General features: G+C 41.2%; 1 protein-coding gene across 2 annotated transcripts in view; it reads right to left on the reverse strand.

The window, feature by feature from the left end:
• The window catches only part of esrrgb (estrogen-related receptor gamma b), a 42,321-nt gene that overhangs the window by 10,549 nt on the left and 16,142 nt on the right, over positions 1 to 15,630 (reverse strand). For both annotated transcript variants that reach the window (XM_069696646.1, XM_069696648.1), the window contains 2 exons: positions 4,737 to 4,847; positions 4,093 to 4,254 (listed from right to left, as the gene is read on the reverse strand). In XM_069696646.1, the coding sequence (XP_069552747.1) occupies positions 4,093 to 4,254; positions 4,737 to 4,847 (273 nt within the window). The remainder of the gene's footprint in view (positions 1 to 4,092; positions 4,255 to 4,736; positions 4,848 to 15,630) is intronic.

The raw sequence follows: 15,630 nt of genomic DNA on the forward strand, positions 1-15,630 counted from the left end.
CATTTAGCTACCGCCTAATTAATTATAATGGGAAAGAAACTATCCAATGAGCAAGTTACCAAAATCTTGGTTCATCAAAATGAATGATAAAATGTAAATATCTACCCTTGTGTCTATAAATATTGACATTGTTTACTTTTGCTAACATTTAATTGAAACTATAATCTTTCCTGAACATTAACCAAAGTGTTTTTGTTGCCTACAGAGCGCAAATAGGATACCAATCCCAAGTGCATGTAAATTTTGTACTGCAGGATTAAGGGAAGGTGAATCAAAAGTAAAATTAAATTCCGCTTACTGGGACTGAAATCTAAATCTACATGTATCACTAAATTATGTTAGCATCAATATTTAAACACTTATGATTTAACAATATGCCATTAATGTATATTTCTACAAGGCACCCAATCCTCCACAAGCCGAAGGAGGTTAGCGATTGTTTGCATAAAAGAATAGTAATAGTAATAGGCAACCCGACAGTACAGTACAGGTACAGATCAGCTAACTAATTGAATCCCTATTCTGTACAGTGAAGAGTCTGAGTGGCTGGCAGTGAAGCTTGAAGCTGTCATTGAGAGCTGGGTCTAAAACAGACAGCAGTTCACTCTCTATTCATTTAGTATCATTACAGGCCTCCTAAGAGCCCTAATGGGCCTAATAAAAAGACAGAGGTAATAATGAGACTAGAGGGCCCTATATGAGCAGGAGGAGGAGGAGGAGGAGGAGAAGGGGGAGGAGGAGGAGGAGAGCCAGGGGAACAGGAGAACAAGGAAGCCAAAGAGTGTGTATGTGTGTGAAAGCTATGATGCTAGAGTGTGTGTGAAAGATATGATGATAGAGAGAGAGAGAGAGAGAGAGAGAGAGAGAGAGAGTGTGTGTGTGTGTGTGTGTGTGTGTGTGTGTGTGTGTGTGTGTGTGTGTGTGTGTGTGTGTGTGTGTGTGTGTGTGTGTGTGTGTGTGCGCACGCGAATGAGTGGCGGAGAAAAAAAAAAATCAAAGAGGAAGAAAGTGCTCTGAGCTGAGTGAGCATTAAATACCAGAGGGCGTTGAATGCTGTTGACTTGAATATAAATCTACACATGCTGTGTACATGTCTGAGGTGGCGGGTGTGTGTGTGTGTGTGTGTGTGTGTGTGTGTGTGTGTGTGTGTGTGTGTGTGTGTGTGTGTGTGTGTGTGTGTGTGTGTGTGTGTGTGGCACAAATTAGTGGCCATATCTGACTCCCTGACAGCCGTGCACCAACGGTTATTCAGTGAAACACGTTTCACTTGTTCCAACTTCTGCTCATTGAAATACACCAAAGTAAGATATCCTGAGCCCGACTATTCACCACAAATATTTAAGCCTTCAAAATGACAACATGTAATAGAAAACCTATTTCGTGTTGCATGGTTCTTCCCAGCTCTCAACATCTGGATATTGAAGGACTTTCACATTAATGGAGCGATCTGCACTAATGACTCTTATTACCTCATCGTTAAGGCCATTTGCGCACTGGGCTGAGTGTAATGGTAGGAGTGGACTGTTAAACTGTAGGGACCCCTTTTGTCTTAATCGTTACTTGGTGACACTCTGACCCGGTGGCCCTGGGTAAAATGTCCCTGGAGTCTCACATGCCCCTTTAATAACCCTGCCAGGTCTGGATTTAAATCTTCACAGTGTAGAAGATCAATAGTTACACACAGAAAATGTAAGAGAGAGAAAATATTACGGTAAAATTGATTTCTGTCCCCATGTGGCTCTGATAAAAATGAAGAATTTTAATTACCTGAATTATATTTTTTTAAAACCCAGGTAAAACACAGAATATCATTGTTCTCAAGATGCTGGATGCAAAAGAGGTCAGGAAAAAACCCAACTGTGCACGTGGGTCAGGGATGCTCCTTTTGTCACTGTTAAAGCTTGTTTCTCAGCGTAAACTCCAAAGTAGTGAGACAGCAACCCAACATCCCTACACGTCTAATCGCTTAATCAGGCTACATGGCTCCTCTGTGTCTTTGTTAAGTCACTCCTCTGAGGTTCAAAGGGTTTAACTCACCTTCATCCACATCCAATCGCATTAATTACAGCAGGGTTTCGAAACAGACTCTGGTCATGTGACTTCCATAACCGGCTTCTCCTGTGCATTGCTGACTGTGTTTAGGTGGTTTTGTATGGGAATAACAAAAATTGTCAGTGCGGTTTGTGGCCACAGTTTAGTATCTGAACGTTTGGGGGGGCGATTGCTACAAACAAAGCTAAAGTTGGAGTTTTACTCATAGTCTAGTTTCACAAATGTTAACCTGGGGGTCGCAGAAAGGATGCTAAAAACAAGTTGATAATGAAAGCAACCAGCTGCTCGTGGTCTCTACCAGCAAAGTCTCACATCAGCAGAGAGAACTGAGGGATGCAGCAGGATGCTGTTGTAAACACACGGTTAGTACCAGTTTAACATAAAAGTCTTGAACCATGTTTGATTTTAGTTTTTAAACTGCTGACTATTGCAGTATCTCTTAATGGAAACTTCTTTGATGAATTATGTAAGTCTGCCCTCAGACTGTCGCAGGTCATTTAGTTTTCATCACTACCAGGAATCAACAAGATTTCAGCACAACAAAGCTAAGCTGCATGCTGAGACCATGTAGATTGTGCAAGTTATTTGGATGTAACATGTCACTGAGAGGCTGTTGACGTTGTCATCCGTGCAGAGGGAAGACCCCTCCCTGTTGCTGGTCACTCTGTCAGAGTAAAGATAGCTCCTACCTGCTACGTTATACCACAAACCTGTAATTATTTGCTCAGCAAAAGATTCACAGTCTTGCTTTAAGTGTCAAACATAAATCTGATGATGAATCGGTGATCGGGGGGGAAACCCGGGACAGAGAGAGTTCAGCTGCTGGATGGTATTGTGCCACGCCAGAAATGAGAGAATAACTCGAGTAGCTATATTTTAGTGTCTAGTTGCGATGGCTAAATTTAATTTACAGTGCATCAAAGCATTACAGTTATTATCCATGTATTATCTTAATAACTGAATTATTGGTTTTTTTAAGCAATTAATTGTGCTTATGTTTTGTATTGTTGGTCAGACACAAGACATGAAGATGTTTCCTTATGTATTGAGAAACTGCCACGTCCACATAAACCAATTAATCGACACAAAACCTTTGAAATGCATGAAAAAACATGGAGAATACTACGGGGCTTAATTGAATAATAATTGAATTAGCTGCATGTGCAACTTTGTTCATGCCTTATTTGACTTGATCAATGACTAGCATCTCCCCTGAGTCCGACCTGTGCATACTGGGGGTCCGAAACGTCTGTTTCAATTGACGAAGACGAGAAGATGAGAAGAACTGAAAACATTTGCATAAGAAGTCTTATTTAAGAATTCATCAACGAGTAGACGAGAAATCTGTCTGTATTTCGCCAAATAAATCAATTTTAGCACAGGCCCCGTGTAGTCTCCTTAAGTAAGTAAGAGGATTGCTTTCTTTAAGTCTGGGATTGAAATGGAATACATTGACATAGGGGTGGATCCCCCCCCCCACCCGCTTACACCCCCTTCTTCCCCCGCCCAGTCAAATCAAAGGTTTCAGCTGCTCTTTATTGATTAGATTTTAGAATATGGGACTGGCTTCTCCCTTAGGTGCAGATGAGTAGCAGATGTTAATTATCCTGTGTCTGTGCGCGTGTGTGAGTGAGTGAGTGGGAGGGTGGGGGGGTTGTGTACAACAGTCGGTGGACTACTTCAGTAATCTCTTACTGTAACGTTTCAGCAAAACCAAAGAGCAAACATGGGTTCTCTTCCAGCATAAAACCTCGCATGAATATTTTTTGTCAAAATGATTACATTAGAAATCATTTTAACTATTAAGAATCACAGTAATTCATCAGATAATCCTTTTCCCTAGGTCAGTGTTATGATATATTCCGCTAATTTAAAAAAAACAATGACGTTTTTATGATTGGTTGATGATCTATTGATTTTTTTGTTTGTTTTTACTTTACAGCAAATCAGTATCTAATGAGCGATTGATAAGACTGACATTTTTTTCTTTTAGATATGAATGTGTTCGGGAGTCATTCATTAGCAGTCACATCTCTGTACCTGGGATATGTTTGGCCCAGCCAATGATGACCACCAGTTCGCGGTCGGCCAAGTCGCACAGCGTGGTTAGAGCCTTGATGTCTCCGTCGGGCATGGTGGGGTCAGGCATGGCATAGATCTTCTCAGGCTCCACCACCAGCAAATGAGAAACAATCTTTGTCACTAAGGGAGGAAAAAAAAAAATGGATGTAGAGATGGAGAGACAGAGAGAGGGAAAAGAGTTAGAAATGTTCTGTTATGTGACAATTTTAAGAGACAGAATACACAGTGTCAGAAAGAAATTGGCTTATTATTGAAATATGTTGAGACACAAATGTTACATTACATAAGGTGTTTATTTCTAATATAATATGTCAGGTGACATGTTTCTTGAATGATGAATCTGTCGTAACTGAAACGTGATAGTGAACGTTCCTCTGCGCATCTACACAGGGTTTTTGCACATATTCCTCAACGACATATTGTGTAAAATGGCTGCATTTCTTCTTGCAGTATTCCACGACACATGTTCGAGTCCCACAATACCATTTCAGAAAGTTGTAAAACTGCGGCAGAACAAACCCATTCTGTAACGCAGAGGTCCCACACAAATTTCACAAGTGTGAGATAAAAAAATAAACAAAACTAAAAGCTGAGCGACTCACATGGCTTTTTGGCAGGGGGGGGGATGGTGAGGCCGAGGTAGGTGCCGTTCTCTGCGTCCAACCTCCGCTTATACTTCTGTCGGCCCCCTCTCACCCGGTCCAGACGCACACCTGCAAAGAAAATATCAAGCATGTATTGCTGGCAGCTAAACCAAAGGCACTTTGAAGAATGCATGAAACTCTGTGATTATTTAGCGGAACAGAATAAAGAGAAACTAATATTTAGAAGTGGCTGTTCTGTTCCCTGCTTTTTTCTGATACTGCAGCCTCTTTATTAAAGGTTATTATTGGGAAACCTGACCAACTCTATTTTTCCGAGTCATAAAACGCGACCAAGGATTTTAACGCTTTTAACTTTTTAACCTCATAATGACATACGGACAAAACTGTGTATTTCTGCAGCATCATTTACAGCGTTGTCAAGTTTAATATGTAATTGTAAGGGAATCTTTGTTAATAATGTAGTCGTAAGTGCTTATAGAGTTTTATTCGTATCTTTTTAACCTTTCGACCGTGAAGCAGGGCTGCTCAGTGTAAGTGCAAGCATACAAACACGACACGTCTGGGATTATCTTCAAAGCCATCACAGAGGACACCGGCTGGATGCACAATCTGCGGCTGAATTTACACGCTCGTATTAAAAGTTGTTTGAGCACTGAGGGAGAGCAAACAGATTTTACATGGTCAAGTGGAATTGAGTCGTGTGAGATTTCCCAGTGACTCATATAAATTCCTTTGATTCCCCTGGAAACAAAAGAATCCGATTAGGATGGTCTTTCAATTTCCTGACACCGACTATCCACTAACCTAATTACCCACCGTGCCCAGAGGGAGCTCATTCTTCCCAGCAAACACAGTGAGATCATTTTATGCCTGGCAGATTGAAGCTAAATCGAGAGCCCCTCTCCTAACACAGCTTTCCATTTGTACGCCTTAAAGTAATCAATAAGGCTTGCATATAGACTTCTTGTTCTTTGAACACGTGTGGATGCGGTTTTAATTAGTCAGTTAGGCAGCGAGGAACTGGGTTTACGATAAATGGAGCTTTAGTGGTTGTTTTTACCATTACTCTTGGTTAAGGTAAATTTAAAATTATAAATTGTGCTTCAGAAAGCTTTGTGCATGTACTCCAGATATTAAATAGATTCAGTAGCCTCTCTCTGTTTAATGAAACTCACAGGCCTGACAAAGGGATATGCAGTTAGTGAAGGCTTTTACAACAATATGCTTGTGTAATGCAAAAACATATTCAGCATGCATAAACTCAGAATTCACGCACATAGACTCGTCACACTAAGTGACAGTAAATAGTTGCTGCTTTTGTCTCGGACACGCACACGCACACACACACACACACACACACACACACACACACACACACACACACACACTCTAGTTTCCCTGCTGTGGGCTGCTGGGTCATGTGGCTGCGACGAGCGACAAGTGACCAAACAGCCGGAGTTAGAATTCCAAGATCCGCGGGGGCTGTTTGAACTGGAACATCCAACTGGCCCATAATTAATAGACGCTGACAAGAATTAAGAGCTCAGCGCTAACCAGTTTCAGTTTACAGCTTAGCGGCGCTGCAAACGGCAGAGACCCAAGGCAGGAGGGTGGTGGAGACTGAGAGGGGGTTAGATTATGCTTAAGAATGGGAGGGCTGGGGAATAAGACAGAACAAGCTGCTGTTTTTGGCTTAATGTATGAGTTTTCTGCAGGATCTCTGCTTTTTTTTTTTTTGCTTTCCCTCATTTTTTTTACCTCTGTCCGTCTCTTTTTCTCTCCCTTTCAGCATCGGGTGTACATCTCCTGCCTGACAGCCCTGCCTGTCCTCAGCCAGCGCCTGATCTGACCAACGCGGGATTATCTCCTCCCCATGTGATACGGAACAGTACTGAGAATCTGACCACAACAAGACAGCTGGATGAGGCCCCTTGTAGAGGGATGGGAGGGTGGAGGGGGTCGTGTCATCGTCAGCACCACATTCCACACCTCGGGCCCAAAACCACATCAGCCCTCCGCGCTTCAAGACAATGCGGGTGCAGAAGGGAGCTAGTGACGGGGGGGGGGAGGGCAGCAAGAGAGCCGGTGACATGAGAGCCGGTCGTATCTGCAGATCATCATAAAGGCATCCAGATTGACTTTTTATGGTCGCTGGCTTAAAGTGTGACACCCAAAATATAGACGCAAGGGGCGAGGTTATGGTGTAAAAAAACGCGCGTGTGTACTGGATGTTACGAATTCGGTCAGATCACACACGAACGCATTGCTCATTACTTATAGTGCTGACTGTGAGAGAGACACGACGATACCGGCTGACAGTCCATCCCTGCTATGTGTGTCTGTGTGTGTTGAAAGACGATGAGGCATATTTACATTGGAGCAATCTTTACGGCCACCTGACCCCGGCTTCCCTTTCACATTCACTCTGTTTATTGACTTGTCGAACCTTAAAGCAAGTTCCTGACCGGAGCGGCTGTGTTTGCGTTTGTGGCAGCAACTGTGTGTGGGGACGTGTTTTATGCTTTTACGACGTATTTATTATTTGCTCTTTATTTGGACATCTGTTTACTGCAGTGAACCTACTGCAGGTTCACAACTACAGTGTGTATCGTGATTGTGTGTTACTATATAAACCAATTTTATGTTCACCTAGAAAATATTTAGAAATCATACAATTAGATGAGAAATACATAAGTCATTAACTATAGTCCCCCTTTAAAACACAACCGCCAAAAATAAAGTCAATAAAAATAAACAATAAAATCTTGTTTTTATTGGGTTTCTTATATTTTATTAACTGTGATAACTGTGATTACATTTTTGGGAAATGGTAAATAAATAAAGATCCTAGTGTAGATGCATGTTCCATGTGCTGCCAGAACAAAATATAAATCCTTTACTCTCTTTTAGATTTGAGTTAAAAATATTGAGACTAAAGATACTGCTTGAAAACACCCAATGTGTGTGTGTGTGTTTTAAATTGTAGATTGTCACTTTCCATTGTTCTTAAAACCCTTATATTCCCCGAACTAACACAGACAAACGTGTCTGAATGTCAAACATTCAAAACAATCCCAACAAAAACAACAGAACTTAAATGGAAAGAAGACAAAGCAGTAAAAAAATAAAGAACAAAAACACTGTCTAAACAATAAATAAGCCAAAATGTACAACAAAGTATGAGAGGTTCATTCATTTGATGCAAAGGGAGCTCTGTAGAGAACAGATTCCATCACACATATGTCCATGTGGCCAACTACAGTGTGTATCGTGATTGTGTGTTACTATATAAACGCGTGCGTGCGTGTGTGTACACTGTATGTGCGTGTATGTATCTCATGCAACTATTTTGAGCCCCTCACCTGTCAGAGGCGCTTCTTTCTAGAGAATGTGTCAGAATTGGCTGGCTGGCTAACGCTGCCAAAGGGAGATTAGGAGCTCCCTATTTTAGCTGGGAAAAATCAGAGGGATGCAGCGTGGCCTCCAGCCCCCCCCCCCCATCCCCTCACCCTCCTTCTGCACAGTCACTCACCCTTTACAAAGCACAGACACTTTGCCCTTCCAGAGCTACGTCTGAAGGCCGAGTCCGCAAACCCGCAAAGACCTAAAAGCCAATGGGCAGCCTTCGTTTGGGGTCTGGGTGGGCTGCAAAGTGTATCACGATGGTGCTCCACCTGCTCTAACCCCCGACTGGGCTGAAAAGACAAAGCTGGAGTTGTTCTCCCATAACACTGGCATCGCTCCCTTTATCATGCTTTACACTTTTCATAAATCTGAGCCGGCGTGTCCACAAGGGGAATTACTGCACATTACGGAGCCACCCTGACCACAAACACGGCTGTAATCGAAAACATCTGCAAGGCGGGACACGGCTGGGTCGATTCAGGATCCCCAGTGTACCGCCGTCGTAGCAGGCGCTCGTTTTGTCGTGTTCGCACAAGCCGTTGCGTGTTGGAGTGAATGAAGGAGGAAAAAAAAAAAGAGTGTCGGCAGGAAACATGTACCTCAAGGCCCGAATCCATGTCACTTGTCAGGGGTTGATATACATTTGACATGTGCGTACACAAATGTGTGTCGGAGGGTTGTAAAGAGGTCAGCACTTCGCTAAATCCCCTTCTTCGGAGGAACACGTGTTCGCCTCCATGTCTGATCTATCACCTGCCAGACAGTGAGGACAGGCCAGCGCAGAGACTCTGGGTGGGCGCTGACGCTCAGCTGCGGTCTGCCAGCTACCCTGACACCCTAAAAAGCAAACAAGGCCCCTTACATGTGCCGTTAGATAGACAAGTTTGCGGTACAAGAAGAAGAAAAAAAAAAAAAAGTGACAGTGGGGTCAGAGGGCTTTCTGTCTTTACAGTTCAACTTCCTGATAAGACGCAGAGCAAAAATGGAAAACTGAATGCGGTTTTGTTGACATACGATATCCAAATGTGTAAGCTGAGAGTTTAAAGACACCCATACAGTATAGACTTTGGGTATATATCTTTATTTTCATGATGTAATCTTAGTGTATAGATTGGTTTCTGATCTAAGCCTATTGATTGGGAAGGGACCTGACAGTCTGTGATATTGGATATGGCTTTACTAATCTTTTGTGTATGTGGCTGGAGGAAAATAAGGCTGTAACATTACCCTGGTAGCCACGTTCGCTCAGGAAAGACTGCTGATCCCTATCTGTGGTCAGGCGAGGGCGAGACAGCGGTGTCGGTTGCCAAAATAGTCTGGCAGCTTGTATTCATCCACCACGTTACAGCAGTGTCAGAAAAATCCCCACAAGACAAGAATACACCACAAAAACACTAAATTAACACCAAAACATCAAGCCGGGAAATTAAAAGAGAAAAGGCTTGAGTGTCTCTCATTCAAATTGGTGAAATGTTTCGTTCATGACAGAAATTAGGGAGGTCTGCAGGCTTCTGTGCTTCTGTTTCAATGGGACACTTTTTAAACATGCTAATTTGTTAACACGAGGATGTCATACTTGCTCAAAGACCAGCTTATATTTTGTTGCAACATTAAAACTACTAAAAGTATTTCATCTTCAACAGAAAAAAATGTAAATGTGACTCAAAAACACAAATTCAAAAATGCAAATTCAGTCCAGAAAATTCTTGCATCATTTAACACCATACAGAAATGCTATGGGGGGCATTAACACTGCTATTAGCTGCAGGCACCAACTCCTGGCAGTAGTGCCTGACACCATACCTTCCGCGAGTTGTAATTACGAGAGAGTTTTTCCACTGGACTTGTGACCTTTTATGAGCCTCAGCTGGACATTTAAGGGGTCACTGAGCGAGGCTGGTTTCCTCAAGCTGCCGCTCACCATTCGCCCTGCTCGTCCAGGTGCTCTGCAGTGACGCAGCAGGAAAGCCACAAGAGAAAGGAAGCCTGTCATCGAGAATAACTTCTACACGAGTGTCTTTGAATTTCTCCTCAGACACGAGATGCAGAACTTGTATTTAGTAAAGTCAAACTCGGGTAATGTGCTCCTGCAGACATTATACATTTTCAATCACGTCATCATCAGAGTAATATAGCATATACAATATGTATCAACTGACACCGTGCTAAATCATGTTGAGCTGCTGTTTCAGAATATGTGGTTTTTTTTTGTTTTTTTTAAGCTACAGTGGACGCCAAACACACCTGAAGCCACCAATCAGAGATAAAGGACTGCAGTCAGCTGATTAGTGGCAGGTGGTGCTCGGAGGAGGGGTTCTCCCCGCCCACTTATGGTGCTGAAAACCCTGGCAGCTGGCACTTTATACTTCAGGACGGCATGATCGGCACGAGGTAGAGAAGTATTAAGATACTTTTAGAACAACTGATCACAACATAAAGCTCTCAGAGCATCTTCAGCGAGGCATTTCTCAGGATAGTGATGCTCTGTAACTCATAAATACAGCTTTGGGATGTTGTGAGCGAAGGAAGTTTGCAATGTGAGCAAAAGTGAGTGGTAAAAAATAAATAAATGAAGGTTTAAAATCTTAATATTTTGCTCAGTATTTATATGCTCATAGCTGCAGAATAAAATATTTTATATATATAAAAAAGTGGTGATAAATGCAAAACCAGCTGATGGATCAATGATTTCACCTTGTACATAACTACAGCGGCCCCAAAAAGTATTTGGACACTTAAGCTGCATAAAAATGTATTTTATGGCATTAAGAAGTACAAAAATAAAAGAAAGAAAGCACAAGCCTGCTTAATGTTTAGACTAAATATTCCACAAAAAGGAAACAACACATCTACAGGTGGACACCACAATAATGGCTTCACTAAAGATCACAGGTACGGTGTTTAGTATTTAGTTATATTATCCAACACATTTCTGTATATGGTGAAAGTTTCCTCCATGTTTTAGCCAGCAATGCTTTCAGTTCATCAACAACAGAGAATCAACAAGCTCCATGGCATCCCATAGGTGCTTGAGCAGATTTAGGTCAGGGCTTTGGCCCTTTAACACTTTGATTTTCTCTAAAATATTTTTTCAGTAGGCGGCTGGTATGTTGCTGAATGGTTGACGTTTTGTTGACTAATTTCTTGTTTTTTTTTTTTATGCTGTGGGTGAATTTGGACTAATCTGAGAATAACACACATCTCCAGTGGAGGATGGAGGACTGAGTTTTCTCTTGACTAATAAAGTGGTTGTTTTTGTGGAAACAAACAATGCTTGACCTTTTCTTTGAGCTAACTTCACTGTTTTTTTGCAATCTTTGCAGTTGATTTTAACTCACCGGTTCCAAGGCTGCCACACAGGGTTATGTTTGGACTTCTTAAAGTGATTAACTTTATGTATCTATTTTGAATATTTGTTGCGGTAAATGTTTTTTTATGGCTCAAATGACAGATTATTAAATATGTTGTAAAATAACCTTATGAATGTTGTGGAAGTTTGCTGACAGTTCAACTGTCATAATACTCTAAGGGGCCACTGTACATTGCTTTCTACATGACACTTGCTTTCACATAAGACTATGGGATTATTCCTTTTCCATGAGCAGCCCCTGGCCTGTGATATAAGGTGATCTCATTGCATGAAGTAGTGCAAGCCAGCGTCCCCCCACTGATTCAATGATCAAAGTCCCCTCTAAGTCTGTAAGAGACCACGCCACGGCGCTACGCCATGATTAAATGTCCTTTTTTCCTTTTAATTGAATGCCATCACTTTTAGAGAATCACCTACTGTGCCACATATCGTGCTGGCTGTGACGCTGCATCTCACCGCCACCCCCCCCCCCTCACACACACACACACTGTCCACATCAACAGCTTAGCTTGGCTCTCCACAGACAATACCCCACCGTTTTTCTTTTAAGCGTTCGCTAATAGTTTCAGCTTTATTTCTGAAGCGATGCTGTTTTTTCTGGCCGAGAGTCAACGGCTCAGTGTGAGATATTTGGGCTGGGATGAAGACATCAAGAGTGGGCGCATGTATAAATAGTGCTGTAACGCCAATACAATGGATGACCCGTCAGGCTGAGATGAACAAACACAGCTACGTCAGCACACAGTGAAGTTGTATTAGTGGAAGTGAACCTGAAAACCAATCTTGTGTTTCCAGAACAGGCTGCAGTTCTGCAGGCTGCAGTTCTGCAGTATCAATCGGCTTGTTGCTCCCTCGCTGCGAGCTACACACTCTACAAAATCACGACTGTTTGCTGTCCCGGCTCCTAAATGGTGGAATGAGCTCCCCACTGACATCAGGACAGCGGAAACTCTGTACATCTTCCTCCACAAACTAAAAACACACCTCTTCCGACTTTACCTTGAACAGTAGAACTTTAGTAGCGCTTAAAATGGCACTTACTGATAGAACTTTGTAGTTTGGCTTTCTTGAAGAAATTGTATTTTCTTGATTCCTGTTCTGGGTTTTGTACCCTCATGGTTGAAATGCACTTATTGTAAGTCGCTTTGGATAAAAGCGTCAGCTAAATGTAATGTAATGCAGTTAACTGCTGCTGGATTCTGTTATGAGATGTGTTTGAGTCTGGCAAAGCCTAACAAAACTGCATGATGGTTTTATTTTAACTTTTCTATTATATTTCAACTTGTCTCTAATAGGAGCCTATGAACTTTTTTTTTTAAATGCTCTTTTTCATAGAATATATAGCAAATCAGTGATGCAGTGGGCCGAACTCCAGAACTCGACTTGACAATTAGTCTGGGGGTCTCATACGGGTCGACACTGTGGAAGGATGTCACATAAAATCCCACCAACATTAAAACCATGGACACTACTATGACGCTACGGCAGTTCAATTTAATGTATAACCAAGGTGGATGTACAGAAGTAGTTTTTAAAGTCTGAGACATGAAACATAATTGATTGATTCTGATTTAATGGATTTGAAATCCCTGGATGCAGGAGTCTGATTTTTCCAGACCCAAATTCGCTTGCAGTAATATGTGGGTCTGGCTATGCTCCATACAGAATTGTTTTCAGTCGTTGGATCCTACTGGGCAAAGACCTCAGGTTAATTTTAAAATATAGGAGCAGCCTTGAACTAACCAGCATTGACCACCATATACACTGAAACTCTACCACTGCTGCAACTACATAAAAAAAATAAAAAGAAGAAAAAAAAAAGTTTGACTTCAACAAAAGCACTGGTCACTATTCAGTCCGCCCTTCGGAGAAGCTGAGCAAACATTTTGTGTACGGGGTTTACAGACTATAATAGACTGACAGAGGTAGGCTATTTATACATCTCCCATTACTGTTTATTCTACTTGTTATAAACAAAACATCCAAAATAATCTCTGAAATACTGTCAAAATTTATCAGATAGCTAAATTTCACTACAATGATCTTCTTTTATTTAATTAATTTACTGTTGTTAAAAGTATTCACAAGCCTACTTTGGATATTTCTAATGATCCTATCCATTTGTCTGTTATTTTTCATTTTGGTGTCACACACAAAATGTTCTAAAAGGGTTTATATTTTTTATAATATATGGCATTTTTTGGTTGCATTAAAGTCTGTCCAGAGAGCTCCATTCAAGTTCCAATTCAACACATTAGGTTTAATAATACTCTGTACATTATGTGAAAAAGCATAGTTAGACTTCATGCATTTAATGCAGAGCAGTTATTCTAGCTAAACACACAATTAAAAAAAAGATAACAAAAAACTCTTCCTCTTCCTGTGAATAAAAAAGAAAAAGAAAAAAGAAAAGAAAAATCTATCGGCTAGATTTTCCCTCTGTACTCCCAAAGGTCTCGCACTGGAGGAAAAACAACACGTGCAGGAAGTGAGGTGGGATGTTCGGAAAGCATTTAGTGGATCAATATGCCAGGCAGGAGAGGGGAAGGGAGACAGACAGACAGAGAGGTAGAGGGAGAGAGAGAGAGACACCCAGGGCCCGGGGGAGAGGGAAGTCTTGGGGGAACAGCCTGTGCTTTTCAAGAGTACTGTTACACATCTCGGTCAGTCTTCGTAAGAACATTCCACTCAGCAGCTTTTTCCACCCGTCTGAGTTAAACACTCAGCGGCACTCAGCGGTGTGAGGAGAGGTAGGGCTCGTGTGTGATGTCACACTGGTGTCTCCCCCGAGGCAACAGCCGGCTTCAATATCTGATCACTGACCATTCTGCTCGCCCACATTAGGACTGCATTAAATTCACTGCCATGATAATAATAATAGATGCATTTTTTCTTTATTTTTTTTCTTTATAAACCTAAATTATTGTCTTGCATTTGTTCACTCTTGAAGGGGCACTTTGGTACTTTTCAACCTGGACCCTATTTTACCATCATTTGTGTAAGTGACAAATGGGGAAAAAAGCTTTTGAAACTGGTTCAATCCTTTCGGCAATTATGCTCAATTGTGCGTCCACTAAAAGTGATTGTTTTTGCCACCATCAGTCTCAGATTCTTAATATAAATGTTGGACAACATTATGGTAAGGATCTCTAACCCGAAACAGAAGTCTTGCTCAAAAATGGTTGTACACATCAATCACATGAACCGAAAATGATGGGGAAAATATAGGGTGCAGGTAGAAAAATGACACATTTTTCTTTATTTTCCACGTTGCATTAATAGATATCCGAATAAAACCGTCGCAATCAAATTTTTTTGGAGCCAGAAAAGAATATATTTGGACACAACGGTCGAGCTGGGGAGGACTGAGGGAACAATCTAACTGAAAGGACAGATACAGGAGATCATTCCTGCCGACCGCAATAAGACTGTACAATAACTCACCTCTGGCAAAATCCGTCACAACAATAACACTGTTGTCTGTGTTCTTGGTTGTTTGTATATAATATATATAGATATATACTGTACTGTAGATACTGCATATACTGTGCATTTTATATTTTTACTGCTATTTTATTGCTTTCTATTATTCTATTATTATCTATTGCTTCCTGTATGCTGCTGTAGCAAAAAAATGTCCCCTCGGGGATTAATAAAGTAACTACCTAACCTAACCTAACTTAACCTAAAACGTGGGTTTTTTGGAGTCAGCCCTGGTGGCCCTCAGTGGTATTGCACTTTAAAAAACTTCACTTTTACCCCGCCTTTTTTTTGTTTTTTGGCTCGAGCGAAAATCTTGACGCCATATAATTTGTTTTGATTTTTGAAAGAAGTGATCATAAAATCATCTGGTAAATTATAATTTGGGATTGGGATTTTGGTCAAACATGAGTAATTTATCATCCTTCTGCTTTCATTATTATTTTGTTGAATTGCTGAAACCAACAAGCTGCTTGAAATCTTACCAACAATTATTTTAAATATTAATAATTATAATATCTATAAAGCGGCACAAAATTGTGAGAAATGCCAGTTTTCCAAGATACCCAAGATGATTTGAGTCAACAATCTCAAACACAAAATACATTGAATGATATACCCCCAAAAAATGAATAC

The sequence above is a fragment of the Brachyistius frenatus genome, unplaced genomic scaffold (genome assembly GCF_029030835.1).
Source record: "Brachyistius frenatus isolate BFR_SWC_R1_liver_20210118 unplaced genomic scaffold, ASM2903083v1 Contig_21, whole genome shotgun sequence".
NCBI lineage: Eukaryota > Metazoa > Chordata > Actinopteri > Embiotocidae > Brachyistius > Brachyistius frenatus.